At 37.4% G+C, this 16856-nt stretch overlaps 4 protein-coding genes across 4 annotated transcripts; all 4 read right to left on the minus strand.

Annotated features, from left to right (window-relative positions):
* On the minus strand, positions 265-883 carry LOC104783691 (SKP1-like protein 14). Its single transcript, XM_010508813.2, has one exon. The coding sequence runs from the start codon at positions 817-819 to the stop codon at positions 265-267; it is 555 nt and encodes a 184-aa protein (XP_010507115.1). The 5' UTR covers positions 820-883.
* LOC104780132 (SKP1-like protein 15) lies at positions 1749-2279 on the minus strand. The gene has a single exon (XM_010504601.2). The coding sequence runs from the start codon at positions 2210-2212 to the stop codon at positions 1895-1897; it is 318 nt and encodes a 105-aa protein (XP_010502903.1). The 5' UTR covers positions 2213-2279; the 3' UTR covers positions 1749-1894.
* Positions 3680-5760, minus strand: LOC104780133. The gene is made up of 3 exons (XM_010504602.1): positions 5330-5760; positions 4278-5243; positions 3680-4185 (listed from the first exon to the last, which is right to left on the minus strand). The coding sequence occupies exons 1-3, from the start codon at positions 5678-5680 to the stop codon at positions 3931-3933; spliced, it is 1572 nt and encodes a 523-aa protein (XP_010502904.1). The 5' UTR covers positions 5681-5760; the 3' UTR covers positions 3680-3930.
* On the minus strand, positions 12984-13585 carry LOC104783692. The gene is made up of 3 exons (XM_010508814.2): positions 13550-13585; positions 13354-13459; positions 12984-13120 (listed from the first exon to the last, which is right to left on the minus strand). Exons 1-3 carry the CDS (start codon positions 13583-13585, stop codon positions 12984-12986), a joined length of 279 nt encoding a protein of 92 aa, XP_010507116.1.

Genomic DNA, 16856 nt, shown 5'->3' on the forward strand with positions numbered 1-16856 from the left:
CTCATGGCCAACAATTATATACAGTCTTCTAGCTTGGAGGATACGTATACAATCAATCAATATTAACTACAGAAGATACATAAATATACGCAAAGAAATATGCAGAAGCGTATAAGGAAGATGGAGATGATTGACGAGAGATTGACGGAGACTTGATGACAATGAAGCATACGTACGGTGGGCTACCGTGGAGTCCAGTGGGCTTAATATCGCAATAGGAAAAGTTATGAAAAAAAGAAGTAGAAGAGTAATAAAGTCATGACCCTAAAAACCAACAATTAGAGAAACGAAACAAAAAAAGTTAGGGTTTTGGAGGAGCAGCTGGTTCTCCCTGCGAACTTGTTCTTCTTCTTCGGGTGTGAAATCGTTCTTGATATTAAAGATCCCACGAACCTCCTCTGGCGTCATGTCTTTGATGTGATCTGCAACGTTCTGGCAAGTGAGATCAAGAAGGCCTTTGACGTTTAGATAGTTAGCAGCGAGAATGAGTTGAAAGATTGTCGCCAGATCTTTATCCTTGAGAAACTCTGCTTCCCATCCCTTGAGCTTCACGGCTTCTTCTTCAGACATTGAATCAGCTTCCTTCTTCTCTTTGTCTTCCTTGATCTCTTCTTCATCATCTACAACATTGACGTGTGTTTTGCAATACTCGATCACCATGGAGAGGATCTTTCCGGTGACGTTTGAAAGCGGGATTGCTTTGTCTGCACACTCGTCTTCGATCATGTGCCTTACGATCTGCAGTTTTCTCGCCACCACTTCCTCAATTACGAAAGACTCGCCATCAGAGCTCACCAACTCTATCTTTTTCGAAGACATATTGTTTCGATCGTTTTGGCTGATGAAAGAATCGGTTTATGAATTATGCAAAAGCTATTGGAACGAGAGAGATTGTTGAATGATGAATGGAATAAAGAGGAGTCGAATATTTTCTATTTATAAAGTTTAAGAGTCGATTAATTGTGTTTTCCTTTTCACAATTGGAAGACATGTGTTTCTTCCTTTTTCTTTCAAGTCTCAAACATAATAAGGAAAAACTAAATCCTAGTTTAACTAGGTTTTACTTTTAATAATTTTGGTCTTAACCGTAGATAATATAATTCGGAGCTTATCTAGTAGATTCTATACACTTCTTTAACATATTCCTTTGTTTTTTTTACCTCCTTTAACATTTTCCTTTTGTTTATTTATTAATATTATTATATATTAAAAGATAAATATAGAACATCTTATTATAGATGTTATAATACTATTTTAGTATTTTGTAATTTAATGTTTTTATTTACCACCACGTTGTTCACCGGAGGGATTAAAGTATAACAAACATGCTCCGCTCACGCTCTTCCTCGGATGGTGTCCTTTTGGCATCCAATTTTGAGTACATACGACCGATACAATCAGGGAGTGGCATTAATTGTTTATTGTGCATCTGTTTGGTTTCCTTACGTCTCCTAAATTATAATTTCTCCGACCACGACGTCGACAACCCTCGTCTTCTTACTTATGATCTTTTCTCAAAGAGATTGGACTTAGGATTAGAAGAATATCTTGTGATACAAGCTATGGTTTTATGTTTATGTTTAACTTAGCCTACAGTCAATTATCTAGGTAAGGAATTAGTAACGCTATTAAAGAGACCCTAAAATTTGATCACACACTTGAGAAGCAGAAACATATAAGTCATTCACTAAATTAAATCATNAAAAAAAAAAAAAAAAAAAAAAGCTAAACTAGAAGCTAGGGTTTTTTGGATCTCTAAGAGCCCAAGAGTGTTCCTTGTGAATCTCTTCTTCTTCTTCGGGTGTGTAAGCTAAAAGATTTCTCGAAGTTCCTATACTCTCTTTTCTATGATATAATCTGCAACGGCCTGGGAAGTGAGATCAAGAAGATACCGTCACACTTTGAGATAGTCAGCAGCAATAAGGAGGCTGACGGTCTTATCAGCATCAACATTCTTCATGAACACTTCGTCCCAATCCTTGAGCTTCTTCTTCGCATCCTCAGTTGCTACATGATCATCATCGACGTGTCTCTTGCAATACTCGATAACCATGGCGAGGATCATTCCTGTAACTTTTTGAAGCGGGATTTCGTTAGTAGCACAGTCGTCTTCGATCATTTGCCTTACGGTCTGCATTTTTCTCGCCACCACTTCCTCAACTTCGAAAGACTCGCCATCAGAGCTTGTCAACACAATCTTTTTCGAAGACATTGTTTACCTTGAATGAGAGATGGTTTTTTGGACGATGTCTATATTTATAAATCTAAGAGTCGGTCAATTGTGCAATAATCCTTTTCACAAATAGACTTGGGGAAACCTTTTTCAAAAAAACAATAGAATTGGGGTAATTAACATGTTATTTCCTTGTCTCACAAAAAAAAAAAAAAGGAAGAAACCCAAATTCTTATTTTAAAAAACGTTTCGTAAAATATATTCCAGAAACTTTTTTAGAAATTTACTAATACTCTTCTGTTTCTTAATTTAAGGAAAAAGTGTTAAATGTGGCCCTCTCGCTAAAGATGGATTTTGTGAGGACTATACTCATTGTTGGTTATATATGAATATCATAGTTGAACAAAATAAGCCATGCGATGGTTCATAACTGTGAAACATGACAATTTCCAATCTGTGTCACACAATATTGTAACTTTCAATCCGTTTTTGTGCAAAACTCTTTGTCAGTGCCAGCGATAGGTAGGTGCAAGGTGTGCATTTTCAGGGACCACTCTAAATTAACATAAATAGTAGTGTATTTTGAAACCCAAAAAAAAATTTCAAAAAAAAATTATATGTAATTAAAGCCCATTTTTCAAAAATTGAAAAAGGGACCATAACAATTTTTGAGATTTTTACACCGGTCCTACTCTTTGTGGATGAGATTGTTAATCTTGGGGATAGGGATTTCATTTTCGTATTGAAATTATATTGAAAGGAAACCTACAAAAGATTCTTAAAGTTGTGATAATTCTAGGATGAACAATAATTGTAATTTTGTTTTTAAATGAGGATGTATATATGTTGTTAAACCTCGTCAAAGTTGTTATTTCGTGTCTCTTTTATGAATTTAGTGAGAAATGCCACTTTTGAAACTAAAGTTATGAAGAATACCACTTTAGTTTTTCCTTTTTAGAAATGCCACTTTCCAATTTTATGTCATATGATAAAAAGACGTTTATACCCTTTTAATAAGAAAGAGATGATTTAAGAAAAAAAAATTGGAGGAGTGGTGAATTTTGCGGCACAAAAAGTCACATATGTTGAACTTATGGTAGACCAGATCCAATGTTTAATCATGTTTAGTCCATCTCCAATTTGTCCTTCGACCTCTAAAGTGGACCAAATCTGCTTGGTTTGACTCTACTTGTCCATTACCCATACTGAGATGGAAGAAGATAAGAAGTCTTGAACTAGAATAAGAGGTCTAAGACTTGACAAAAAAAAAAGAGATCTGAAAAAAAAAGTTTGCGTTTCAACTCTCAGAAAAAAAAAAAGCTAAACTAAATTAATTAGTTTTAGCCTTTTAGATTAAAAATGATAAGGATATAATAGTATTTTAGATGTAGGCTTGTGGCAGGCGGGAGTAGAAATAGCATTGGGAAAAACTTTTGGTACTATGTATAAGAGAACTAATAATTTTCTCTTTAAAAAAATCTGGCAAAAAAAAGCAGAACAAAAAAATAAAAATAAAAAATACTTTTGGTGATATCATTCACTTATGAATGTTTGTTAACATACATAGGAGCTTTCAATCTATATTAATTTTTACAAACTTATTCCTTACATAGGCCGGTCGATATATCTCTGGCTAGCCCATACAGTTTTTAGTTTTTTATATACAAAAAAAAACTATAATTATTAGCTAAATGTTGTTAATATATGGCATTTTATTGCTGATTTTCAAGTGAGTTCTTGTAGCTTTGCATTTGAGTTTAGTTTGCCACCATTTTGCTGGAGGCAGAAGAAGATGTCTTTGTCTCGCTCTGAGTTGCAGTCTCAACGAATTGGGTAGTGACTTGTTCCCACTTGGTGATTGTCTGCTTAATCTGCATTTGTTGTGCTGGTGTGCATGTCAAAGACCCTTCTTTCTTTCCTTTGTTCTGACTCACAATTTGACTATGGATGGTTTCTAACTCTTGGAGAGTCTTCATCACTTCTCCCTGGTAAGTTTCCATAGACTGTTTAACCTGTCAACATAGCACAAGAGAAAGAAAAAACGTTACGAAAATGGACTTTGATATTGTGAATCATAAGATAAGACAATGTCTTGTTCCCCCACCTCAGCTGATTTGCTTTCAATTCTTGATCGAATAAATGCCATGGCACCAGACACTTTTCCAGCAGCAGATTTAATCCTAGTAAACAAATCTTTTCCTTCTTTGACGGGAGCAATCATTGTACCCTTGAGTTGCTCGAAGAAGGCTTTGTATTCTTCCTTCTGCGGGCACTTCTTTTCGAGGTTCATTATGAATGATGAGACTTGTTTGGAAGTCTCAGCCTCAACTTGTTCCACATTTACGGTGCTGCTCTGACTAGTTTCGGTCTTTTCACTAGCGGAGCTTTCACCGTTAGCTTTAGTATCCTTAGTGGAAGTTTCTTTTCCACTTGCATTAGAAGAGCTTTCTGCTTTAGTTTTAGTATCCTTAGTGGAAGTTTCTTTTCCACTTGTAGCAGAAGATTCTTCCTCGGTGTTTTTAGTATCCTTAGAGCTAGTTCCTTTTCCACTTGCATCATCAGAAGAGGTTTCTCCGGCAGGTTTAGTATCCTTAGAGGAAGTTTCTTTTCCACTTGCATCAGAAGAGCTTTCTCCTTTAGTTTTAGTATCCTTAGTGGAAGTTTCTTTTCCACTTGCATCAGATGGGCTGCTGGATGGACTTCCAGTTCCACTAGGACTGCCCGAGTTAGAATTTGAATCTTTAGTCTCTTCAGAAGAGCCTTTAGCTGAGGTTGAGCTTTCTTTACCAGAGCTTTTGCTGTTGCTGCTTGAATCTTCTTTTTCAACATTAGATTCTTCACTGGAAGAAGAGTTTGATGAGCTCATCACCATTGTGTTTGTTATTCGTGTAATGATTGTTTCCCATTTCAAGATCCCTTCTTTGATTTCTTTTTGTTGTTCTGCCGTTAACTTCATGGTGTCTTCACTCTCGTCCTGTCTACGGCCTCCCATAATTTTAGCCGCCACGGATTTCATAAACTTAAAGGTATTAATGGCTTCCATTTTTTCCTCTTGGATTTCCTCCCTTATCTGTTAAATTATATAAGCATGCATGATGTATAGTAAATTAAATGGTTCATTAGCCATAAGTATCGATAACTTGGATAATAAGTTACCTTTCCAATCGCAAAAGAAGAGATGGCCTTGAAGATGCCTCCGGCTTTGGCCTTCAAGTCTCTATCGTAATCTACTTGGTCTCTTCTTTTTATTGGGCAAACATACTTGGCAAATCCCCTAAGTTTCTCAAAGAAGACCTTGAACTTATTGTTCTTGGGACATTCCTTCTCAAGATCGGCCACAAAGACCATCACTACTTTAACCGTGTAAGGCTCCACATCCTTCACAGTCTTTGGATCTTCAAGCTGAGGCAAAGATGGCTTATAATTCAGGTGTGCTGAAGCCAGATCCAGAAGGGACGCAGTTGCAAAAAGAATGGTAAAGCATAAAAATAGTTGAACTCTTGCCATTATTTTATTTTTTTGGTTTTAAGATTATTCTTTTTTTTTATTTTTTTTTTTTTGCGAGGAAAAAAGATTAAAGAATGAATGAATTATAATGGGATTCTTTGGCTGCTTTTATAGTTATGTTTAGTTTTCTATGTTTAGAAATCATTGACCCGCTGATCACTGAGAATTTGGGGGAACAAGGTCTAAATAATAGCAAAGAGCTTCATGGTTCTTAGGTTTCACAAAAATTTCATTGACGATGAGCTCTTTTAGTTTTCCATTAAAATCTATAGTAGTTGTTTTCCTAAAAAACTTATTCATTTTCTTTTTATATGAATTTAGTATTTAATTTTTTTTTACCTCGAAATTAGTATTTATTCTAAGATCGTAAAAACTAGAATTCATATATTGGGACAATTGGAGAAGATTTTGGCAATGGTTATGAATTTTTTTAAGAATGGTAAAACAAATACATAGAAAATAAAATAATATGAGTAACTTTTTTTTTGTCGGAAAAAAGGGTTACACCACTGAATTTATTAAACAAAAAACAAAATGAAACAACAAACTACACTCGCAACAAACGTGGGAACGCAATCCCGCAAGCATCATCGAAAAGCACAGAAGTAACCACATCAACTCTGGACTCAAACAAGTGAAAACCTGGAGGCAATGTGAAAGCATAGTTAGCCAAACCATCCGCCAAACGGTTCGCTTCCCTATACACGTGAGAAATACGTACTATCCAGTCACGCGACATCAAGCCATAGCACAAACGTACTAGGAAGGACAGAGGATGTGAATCATTGATCCCTGCCGTTAAAAAACCCACCACTATCTCGGACTCTATCTCCAGTTCAACCCGCCTATACCGTCTTTCCCAAGCCACATACAATCCATGATACGCCCCCATAACTCTGCTAACAGTGCTGAACATATACCGATGTTCAACGAGAATCCCACACACCAGTTGCCGTCGTGATCCTGTACAATCCCGCCCGCTGCAGCTAACCCCGGGTTCCCACGAGACACCCCATCCGTGTTCAGCTTTACCCAACCCTCCCCAGGTGATGTCCACTTAATCAGTCGTTCTTCCCTACCAGCTGGATTTAGATTTCCTAACAGAGTTGCATGTGCTCGAGTAACCTCATGTCCCATCTCTGTCAAAAACGTCACTCTGTCCTGACAACCACCTGGTGTGTTAAATACAGTAGCACAACGCCACTTCCATCCCCACCAAACACTCAAAGCAAACATTGTCGACCATGCGCAGACATCGGTCCCTGCATTCTGGCTTAAGTTATCATATATCCATTCAAGAATTGATTGAGAACCAAACCTTTGAAGCCTCCCCGGAGGTACCAGTCTAGACCAAACCCCCATCATAACCGGACAGTCACGAAGCACATGTAACAAAGACTCTTCACTACCATGACAAACTGAGCATAGCCCTGTCTCGCTCATATGGCGCCGACACCTCTCAACATTGGTCAAGACTACCTGATGTGCGACCAACAAAAGAAACACTCGAACTCTCTTAGGAGCCACCACTTTCCATATACGAGTGAAAAACTTCTCCATGTCCTGTCGGGGTGCCTCATTGCGAGTAAGGAGCCAATATGCGGATTTAACTGTAAAGTTTCCATTCGCACTGGCTTCCCATGACATTCTATCTTTGGCGCCTGTGACATCATCTAAGACCACCGCTGCCAAAAGCAACCTTATATTCTCGGACACAAACTGTCCCACATAAGCCTAGTTCCATTCTGCCCCATTCACCCAAATATCTCGTACGGTAACAAAGCTATACCCATCCGGTAAGCCATGTGAAACCAAATCACATAGGGGGGTCCCTAGCAACAATTTATCCTCCCAAAACTTAATCATTCGACCATCCCCAATCACCCAACTCAACCCTGGAATCACACCCTCACGTAAACCGACTCCCACACTGCTCCAAGTAGAGGACCAAGGACTCTTTACCACCAACCAAGACGGGTCATGGATATCACCAACCCGATATTTGCTTCGCAACACTTGTGACCATAAACCTTTCGTGTCATGAAGTATTCTCCACCTGATCTTCGCAAGTAGAGCTTTGTTCATATTTTTTGACTGCCTAATCCCCAACCCTCCTTCCGATTTAGGGAGGCAAACTCGATCCCAAGACAACAAATGAATTCGCCGTTTCTCAGCTGTGCTCCCCCACAAAAAAGATCTTGAGAGGCTATCTAATTTTGCGAGAGTACTTGCTGGCAATAGGATCATGCTCATGGAATGAACGGGAATAGATGATAGTACTTCCTTTGTAAGGGTAATCCTCCCAGCCAAGCTAAGGAAGCGACTTCTCCAACCTGCTAAACGGGACGAAACCCTCTCCACAACATCACTGAACATATCTTTATTGATACGTTTATGAAGTATTGGCATGCCTAAATACTTCCCACGGTCCTTAGTGGCTTATATCCCACTCTCCTCACTAATGCGGTGCACTAAATCGCGATGAACATTCTCTGAAAAATAAATTTTGGATTTCTCCAGGCTAACCTTCTGTCCGGAGGCAGAACAAAACCTCTCCAATACCTTCCTTATCACGCGAACCTGAGCCAGAGACGCCTCCGCAAAAATAATGAGGTCATCAGCAAAACATATGTGAGACAAAGCCGGACAACCCCGAGATAAGTGAATCGGCTTCCAATCTTTAGAAGCAACATACAACTCAATCATATGGCACAATCGCTCTAGGCAAAGTACAAAGAGATACGGGGACAGAGGATCCCCTTGTCGTAGTCCCCGTAAAGGTTTGAACGGCTCTGTTTTTTCTCCATTCCACAATAGAGTCATTGATTGACCAGTGACACACTGCATCATATACCTGATCCAAGCCGCTGGGAGTTTTACTACATATAGAGTGTCCTCCAGGAAGTCCCATCGAATACGATCATGCGCCTTCTCTAAGTCAAGCTTGAGTAACATCCAACATTTCTTCCTTTTCTTGCGTCTCATTGAGTGCACAGCCTCTTGAACCACAATGATGTTGTCCGTACTCAACCTCCCGGGAATGATACTAGCTTGAGCAGTCCCAATCAACTGTGGCATCACCGCCTAAGTCGCATAACCATAGTTTTTCTGATTATCTTAAATAATAAATTACACAGACTAATGGGACGAAACTGCATAATCCTCTCCGGTTGAGCTACTTTAGCTATCAGATGAAGCAGTGCATCATTCGTACCTACCGGCAAACAACCCATCTCAAAAAACTCAAGTGCAAACCGGTTTACTGACTCCCCAACGGTCTCCCAACATTGCTGATAGAAAATAGGCTGGTATCCGTCTAAACCAGGAGCTTTGAAGCTCCCCATGCTTCTAATAGACTTCTCTATTTCCAATGGTAGCACAGCTCGATTCAACTGAGTAAGCTCTTCCCTCGGTAAACACGCGAACCCAAGCTGCGGTAATTTTGGAGCTATTGGTTCAACATCCTCCATAGAGTACAATCTCTTATAGTAAGCCACAACTAAATCTTCTAACTCTTGTTTATCTGTGATCCAGACCCCCTAGTTGTTCTTCAACATCTCAATTCTGTTTCTCCGCCTTCTAATAATAGTAGAGGTATGAAAATATGTTGTGTTCCTGTCCCCCAGAGCAATCCACTTCTCTCTTGACTTCTGAAAGCAAATCAATTCCTCCTGCTCCATTACCATCTCTAATTCCTTAACCAGAACATCCTCCTGTTGTAAAAGAGCATATGTCTGCTGCACGTCTAACAAATCTTGCACTACTTTAATTTCTGCCACAAGCTTGTCTTTTTTCAGTTGAACATCACCAAATACCTCTCTGTTCCACTTCTTTAACTTCCTATGTACTTCAAGCAATGCTTCCGGGGTCCACAACGCACCATTCCAGGATGTCAAGACCAACTCTTTAAAACTCGCGTTTTTAAGCCAGGCAGCCTGAAAGCGGAATGGTCGCCTACCTAGCTCGTAATCCATTTTAGGTGCTCACTGCAAGTAGAGGGGCGCATGATCAGACTTTAAAACCGGTAAATGACTTACCACCGCCTCTTGCCACTTCAGACGTGTGTGAGCACAACACAATTTTTTGTCTAAACTTTTAGCCACATACGTGCTCTTAACCTGACCTCTACTCCACGTGAACCGATTTCCCTTGAATCCCATATCCACCAGTGACAGCTCATTGAACCTGAAAGACCCCGACCCGGACGTCCCATCGTCCGCAGTCACGACTTCCATTCGGCCCCATTTCCGGCCGAATATCCATTGATTCGGTTACTTAGCTTTGGCTCGCGGCCTTGCTTCGTAACCCCTTTACGCAGCGGAAAATAACTTTACCCTTGAACATCCCTAATAGTCTCTTCTGTGCATGGTGATCGGTTGGGCTATCGGCTTCCCGAACCACTCATGTTCCCAAAGCTTGGCATCGGACGTGCCATTAGTTGACCTGTCGGTCATAGCTTGGTACCCTGATCGACTCGTCGGTCATGGTATCAGAACCTGGTCCAATCAGACGATCCGACCCCATAATCGAATCGCCGATTGACCACAGACCAGGCCGATACTTCCGAATGACTTGTCGACCACCCGACCGACCAATCCAACCTACGGCTCATATCGTTGATCATTATATCACCAGATCCGACTAGCGATTGAATCATCGATCAACTCTCGATCGATCCGTCCATTGACGCGGATCGTCGATGACCTTTCGATCGGTTCGACGCTTATCCTTCGATCAGTTCGGCTCGATTGTTAAACCGTCGCTCGTTCCATCATACCATCGATAGAGAGGTAGCATGCGCATCAGTTCCGACGAGTATCAAAGTACTCGCCGAGCCGCAACCCCTTTTCTTCTTAGGCTTAGATGGACGATGGATGGATGATGGTGGTCCTGGAAATAAAGGCCATGCCCTCTATTTATAGTGTCTTGGCCGAAGTCTAGGCCCCAAAAGGCACCTGTCCGACAAGACCCTTCGATCGCTATTGTTCGATCGTGTACGTTCGGTCGTGCTTGTCCGGCCGTGCCTGTTCGGTCATGATCGTTTGTCACCGCATCCCATGGCTGACACTAGCTGGCCGAGCTGTCCGCATCTGGCCGCAGCTGGCCAAGAGCTGTCCGCAGCTGGCCGATAGCTGTCCGCAGCTGAACTAACTTGTTCATTGAGCTTGTTCAGCTCGTTCAGCTCATATTCCAGCTAGTTGAGCTAGTAACCTAGCTACTTAAGCTCATATGGCTTTCCTTTTCCTTAAAACAAATTTCCCCCCTTTAGGATCGCGGGACGCGGGCGTTATAGATCCACTCTCCAAACGCCAGTGAGTTAGGGGACAGGCGCCCGCTCCCCCCAGTTTTTTCATCAACACGCAAGATGGTATTGAAATCTCCTCCGATGATAAGCGGTCCTTGCACATCTGCTATCACATCTTTCAAGCAACCCCATAATCCACTTCACCGTGAGACACTCAGAGCTGCATACACAGCAATGACATTAATTTTTTCAACCCCATCATCAACCAAGGTGTGAATAAATTGATCCGAAGATGTAACTATAGTCACCACTCCTACTTCCGACCTCCATAACAGCCATAAGCCTCCACTCTGCCCCACTACATCAACTCGGAATGAGTTGTCAAACCCAAGTCCTTGACAAATTCGACCAGCTCTGTCCCCACTCGCATGTGTCTCAAACAATGCTAGAATATCCGTTTTGAATTTCTTCAATAGATATCAAACTGACCTTCGAAAGTGGAGTTTATTCGCCCCCGGCAATTCCAGAATAAGCAATTCATCATAGATGGATAATAAATAATAAGAATCACAGGGGTGTCCCATCACGCCACCATCGCTGCCGCCTCTTCCTCCGGTGAACGAAGCTGCACAGCAATATCCCTAATAAGGTCGCTTGGTGCCAAGCCATTCTAGGTATTCTCGAACCCGCTGTCAGGAAGTATTAAAGAAAAGGGACTATTTTTTTTTTTTTTTGTCAACCAAATATTAAATTAGAAAATAATCTCAAGGTTGGTTGCCCAAACCGAAGGGAAAAAGTTTACAAATGAAATTTCAAAAGATAAAGATCGAGAAGAAGTACTCTTTTTTTTATAGTTCAATTAATGTTTGAGAAATGTTAAATGAAAATGCATTAGAGAGATATGGAATGCATTTTGAATTTTAATGTGTGATCTTTATAAGCTCGACTTGTCCCATTGTAAAATGCAGTCTCATTCAAGTTTAAAAAGCTAAGTGATTTCTTTAAGCGAGTGCTCTTTGATTACGATTAATCAATTTAAGTTTATATATTGGTTAAACTATTTAGCTTTTGTCTTATTTGATTACGTTTTTAGAGTGTTTGTGAGACTCAAACATTCTGCTTCCTGTGTTGTTGTGCGTTTTGAAGGGTGTTAAAACAAAATGTTTTGAAGGGTGTTAAAACTAAATGTTATATTATGTTTACAATATGATTATATATATATATATATATATATATTTCTAACTTAATTAATATATAAAATTCTGTTTTTCATACTTTTTTACAAAAATACTCTCTATTTTCAATAATATGTTTTTCTATATAAGAAATAACTAAGTTCTAAACCATCAACTCCGAATACTAAATCATACCCCCTCAAAACTATACCTTAAATCTAGAATAGAGAGAACTTAAACCTAATTTTTCTTTTAAAGTTAATTTAACATATTGTAATTTTGTAAAATAAGGCAAAAATGAAAATAATCAAAAAAAATTATTTTTGAAAAAAGTATATACAAAAGGGTATTTCTAACAATTTCTCATTAATATATATGATGGTGATAAAATATAAGTGATTTATTTTTAAAATAAAAAGTTAATGAAAAATTCTAAATATGTGCATTTCAAAAACATATATTAACCTAATAAATAAATTGTATATAGAAAAATATCTTACCATCTACTTTTTAAAAATAGCTAAATTAGAGAATATAGGAAATATATAGAAATATATTTAATTCTTTTTATGTTGAGGCTAAATTATCTCTAATTGTGTATAACTAGTGGTATGTGTTCATTTTAATCAGTGAGAAATAACTCATTACTTTCCACAATTCTATATGAAATAGGACAACATGTTTGGAATCATATTTTGACAGGCACAAATGTACTCTTTGAGCTAGATTTAGCTATGAGATTGACAGATAAGATGTTTAGAGCTATATAGATTTTGACACATAGCCGTGATATTTATATATGGGACATGCATAAGAAAGAGAGTTCTTAAAGATCACATAGAATACAACATTCTTAAGAACTAATAAGAGAATTATAAGGCATTTAATCGTCTGATGAACCACCGATGATGTTCTGAATCATCTTGTTTGTCTCGTCCTCCGACATTGGCTTATTTTTCATAAACTTCTGCTCGTACATCTCGAAGAATTCCTTGTTCTCCTTAGCTAGCTCCTTCCACACTAGTTTTAATTAACATAAACCAAGAAATAACTCAATTGGTTAAGAGATAGTTAGGAGAGTTCTCAACATACTAGTAAGAAAGAAAAACAAACTTTAAGTAACAAAAGAGCTATAAGCCTATAAGATCATCGATGGTTGCGAGATTTACATAAACTCACACAACAAACATATACTCTTCATACATTATAAGCCCTCTTCTGTATTAAAAAAAGGAGAAGTATAAGGTCCAAACCAGTGGAAACGATGATGGGATTGATGTTTGCAATCCTCGAGAGAGCTTCCACGCATTCCTCTTTGTTCATGTTGAATCTCAAACATATCTCAATCATGTGTTGCACCTATACATACACATGACACACGATCACGTACGTTTTTATATTCTTTAAGAATGTAACAACATGAAACATAAATATTGATAGATATATTACCATGTGAATGTATGCAGCGGGAGAAGAGTCGCTCATTTCTCGAGATTTTGATAAAACTGTGATTAATCCGCACAGTCAACTCTCAACTTAAGAGCCAACCCACTATATGATTAACGCTTATTTATAGAAGAGCTCCTAAAGAATAATATGAACAGTAAAGTAAGCATGTGGCTCTAAGTCTCACACGTAGGTTAATTATAATTGGCTGAGACACAAATTAGAAGAGAACTTGAAGAAAGGAAAAAAGAAAAGAAAAAGATAGATATTTCGAAATTACCCTTTTTCTCTTTTCCTTTGTTTCACATACAGTAAAATCACATACACTAAAACTTCTAAAAATTAATATTCTTTAAATTAATATTCTCTATAACTTAATAAATTTTTCCAATCTCAAGTTAGAACGATATAAAAAATGACATAATTCGATAAAATAATATAATAATTTTTTTTTGGAAATTCTACGTAAACTTGAGATCCCATCAGTACAATAAATTAATAATAGTATAAACTAATATATATATATATATATATCTAAGAAAACTTAGTAAAATATGACTCTAGTGTTGTTTGCCTATTTTTGAATTTGTATTTTATTGGAGCTCATCTCTAACCTTTCTCGTCATTTTTTTAAAAAAAAAATTTTTAAACTACGAAAACAAAAAAATATATTCTTAAATTGATATTTTAATAATTTATCGATAAATTAAGTCTCTATAAATTAATAGAATATCATGATCCTAACTTTAATAATTTATAGAGGTTTTACTTACATATATATATATATATATTATATTTTCAGCGAAGACACCTTTTTCATATTCATTTTATAGTCCTCTAATATCAAGAACACTTTTCACAATTTGATTGAATAGTAAGTGATTTGACCAAAATAGATTTTGTTAATATATACACATATACAGTATACAAGATATATTAACTATTAAGTATGGAAAATTCCACAAAAATAAACTAAATTTTTTTTTTCCACAAAAATTCACATCTTTTTTTTTGCATACTCAATAAAAAAAAGAACTATTTTCTTACTCATTTTAACACCCAAAGTCTGAACTGTATATTCAGATACATTAACTGAATATAAAACCTTAATCTTTGCCTTTGTTTATGAAAATTAGAATTACGTATTTAAAGATTATATAGATTCGGAGAATTTTCCTAATTTTGTAGGAAGATAAGCGTATAAGTTAGATTTTCATAACTTAGATTAGGAACTAGCAGCGGGGTGATCAAGTGTAACTTGCTTCGTCATGGGTTAATAGCTCGTTGATGCCTGGTGGGACATGAATGGCAAAGGATGACAAAAAGGGCAGCCCGTTTCATGCTAGAGAAGCATTTCCACGAGTAGATTCTCATATAAAGTATGTTTTGCGATGTTTTTTTTGTGAATATTAGAAGCTTTATGCAGCTTGCATATTGATGAAGGTGGAGTTAGGAACGGATCACGTTGCGGCTATGGATGAAGTTAATAATTCTAAAGATTGACCAAGGTATTCTGCTATCATGAGCGAGATTCATACCAAACTAAATGATTTTGTTCGCGGGGACTGTCACTTAGTCACATCAGCGAATAAAGTTGCTAAAACTATTGCAAAAAGTGTTGCATGAGATAGTAGATTCCAGTCCTATTTGACACTTGGAAGACTCTCTTAATTAGTCCGTTTCGAGGAGTAGTTTAGTTATAGCTTTAGTTTCAAATTTTGTAAATCCATAGGGGTCAATTGACCCCCATGCTAACACACAGCCTCCGCCCTTGGGTGTCCAATTCTAATGTACAAAATTTATATTAAACAACTAAATGTTTGAAATGGTATTATATAAATATTTCATTTTTTATGTATAAAGTATAAATTAAATGTTTGAAATGGTATTATATAAAACCTAACAGGTGGATGCGACAAAGCATTAACTTTATTATAGGTATCGAATCACGTCGGCATGCACCTTGCTCATACGATGTTAAACAAACATTCGAGTAATGATTGTGCACCAATGTCCAAGATAGCATGATTACTTCACCACCGCCGAAAATGGCATACCTAACACTCACTACAAGAAAACAGGCCAACGGCCACTATAGTAATAGTCGTTTAATAGTCGTTGAAAAACATTATACAACTATTTAGCGACTAATTACTATTGTAATTAAAATTTTATTGCTAATACATATAGTCGTTAAATAGTCGTCAATTGGTCGTCGCATTATCGTCATATAGTAATCACATGTGGCGACAATTTGCCGACAATTTAACGACTATATTAACATGAGTGTGTGCAACGATAGTCATCACGTGAAAGTCATATTTCATTCATTTCTCCACTTGGACGGCCAACTTGAGTAAATATAGAGGGTACTCCAGGGACATGATATTCAAACGCTTCACCTTCATCAAATCTTGTTAATCTGACCAAATAACTAAAAAGTAATTATTATGACTATTAAATTAAATATCACATTAAAAATATTTACTCTTAATTGCTCACCTTGATTTTGTTCGTATGTTCTCAGCAAAGTAGTGCTCAGAGAAATAAACAATCTCGTCATTGATATATGATTCAACAATTGATCCAGCCGCATATCTTTTGTTCTTTGTTTTTCCTTTCAATTTTTTAAAAAACCTTTCAAAAGGATACATCCACCTATATTGGACAGGGCCTCCCAATTCAGCTTCGTAGGGAAGATATATAGGCAGGTGCTCCATCACATCAAAAAAGGATGGTGGAAATATCTTTTCCAAATTGCAGATGATTAAAACAATGTTCTGTTTTAGAATTTGAAGTCGACTTGTTTGCAAAGTTCTCAAGCATAAGTCCCGGAAAAATGGAAATACAAGTACTCACTTCATATATATATATATAGAACTTTCAATAATTAATTAATATACCTGATGATACTAAGATTTTTTATGTCTCCTAGTAGGTTCAATTAACCTTATGTAGTTGTAGTACTTAAGGTGTCAATCCAGTTGGGAATGTTTACTATCACTCAAGATGCAATCAAGCTATCACAAGTCAAGCCAATTCGAAGAATGTTTTTATCTAGCAGTCCTAGAATGATCAAAATGCAAAACGGAAATGAGTCACAGAACTAGAAACAAGAATGCATGACGAGAAGCGAAAGTGAATAAAAACGTAAAAGATTCTAAGCATGAACAAACGAAACAGTTCCAGGAATGTAATAAAAATCAGAAAGAAAGAAGTCCTAAGGATGGGGTAATTGATGTCGGTGGAGTATCCTAGTCTAAGGAGTGTTTAACATACCACAAGCAAAGTATCCCTAAACAATGAACAT

This window comes from Camelina sativa, chromosome 4 (assembly GCF_000633955.1).
Source record: "Camelina sativa cultivar DH55 chromosome 4, Cs, whole genome shotgun sequence".
NCBI classification, from domain to species: domain Eukaryota; kingdom Viridiplantae; phylum Streptophyta; class Magnoliopsida; order Brassicales; family Brassicaceae; genus Camelina; species Camelina sativa.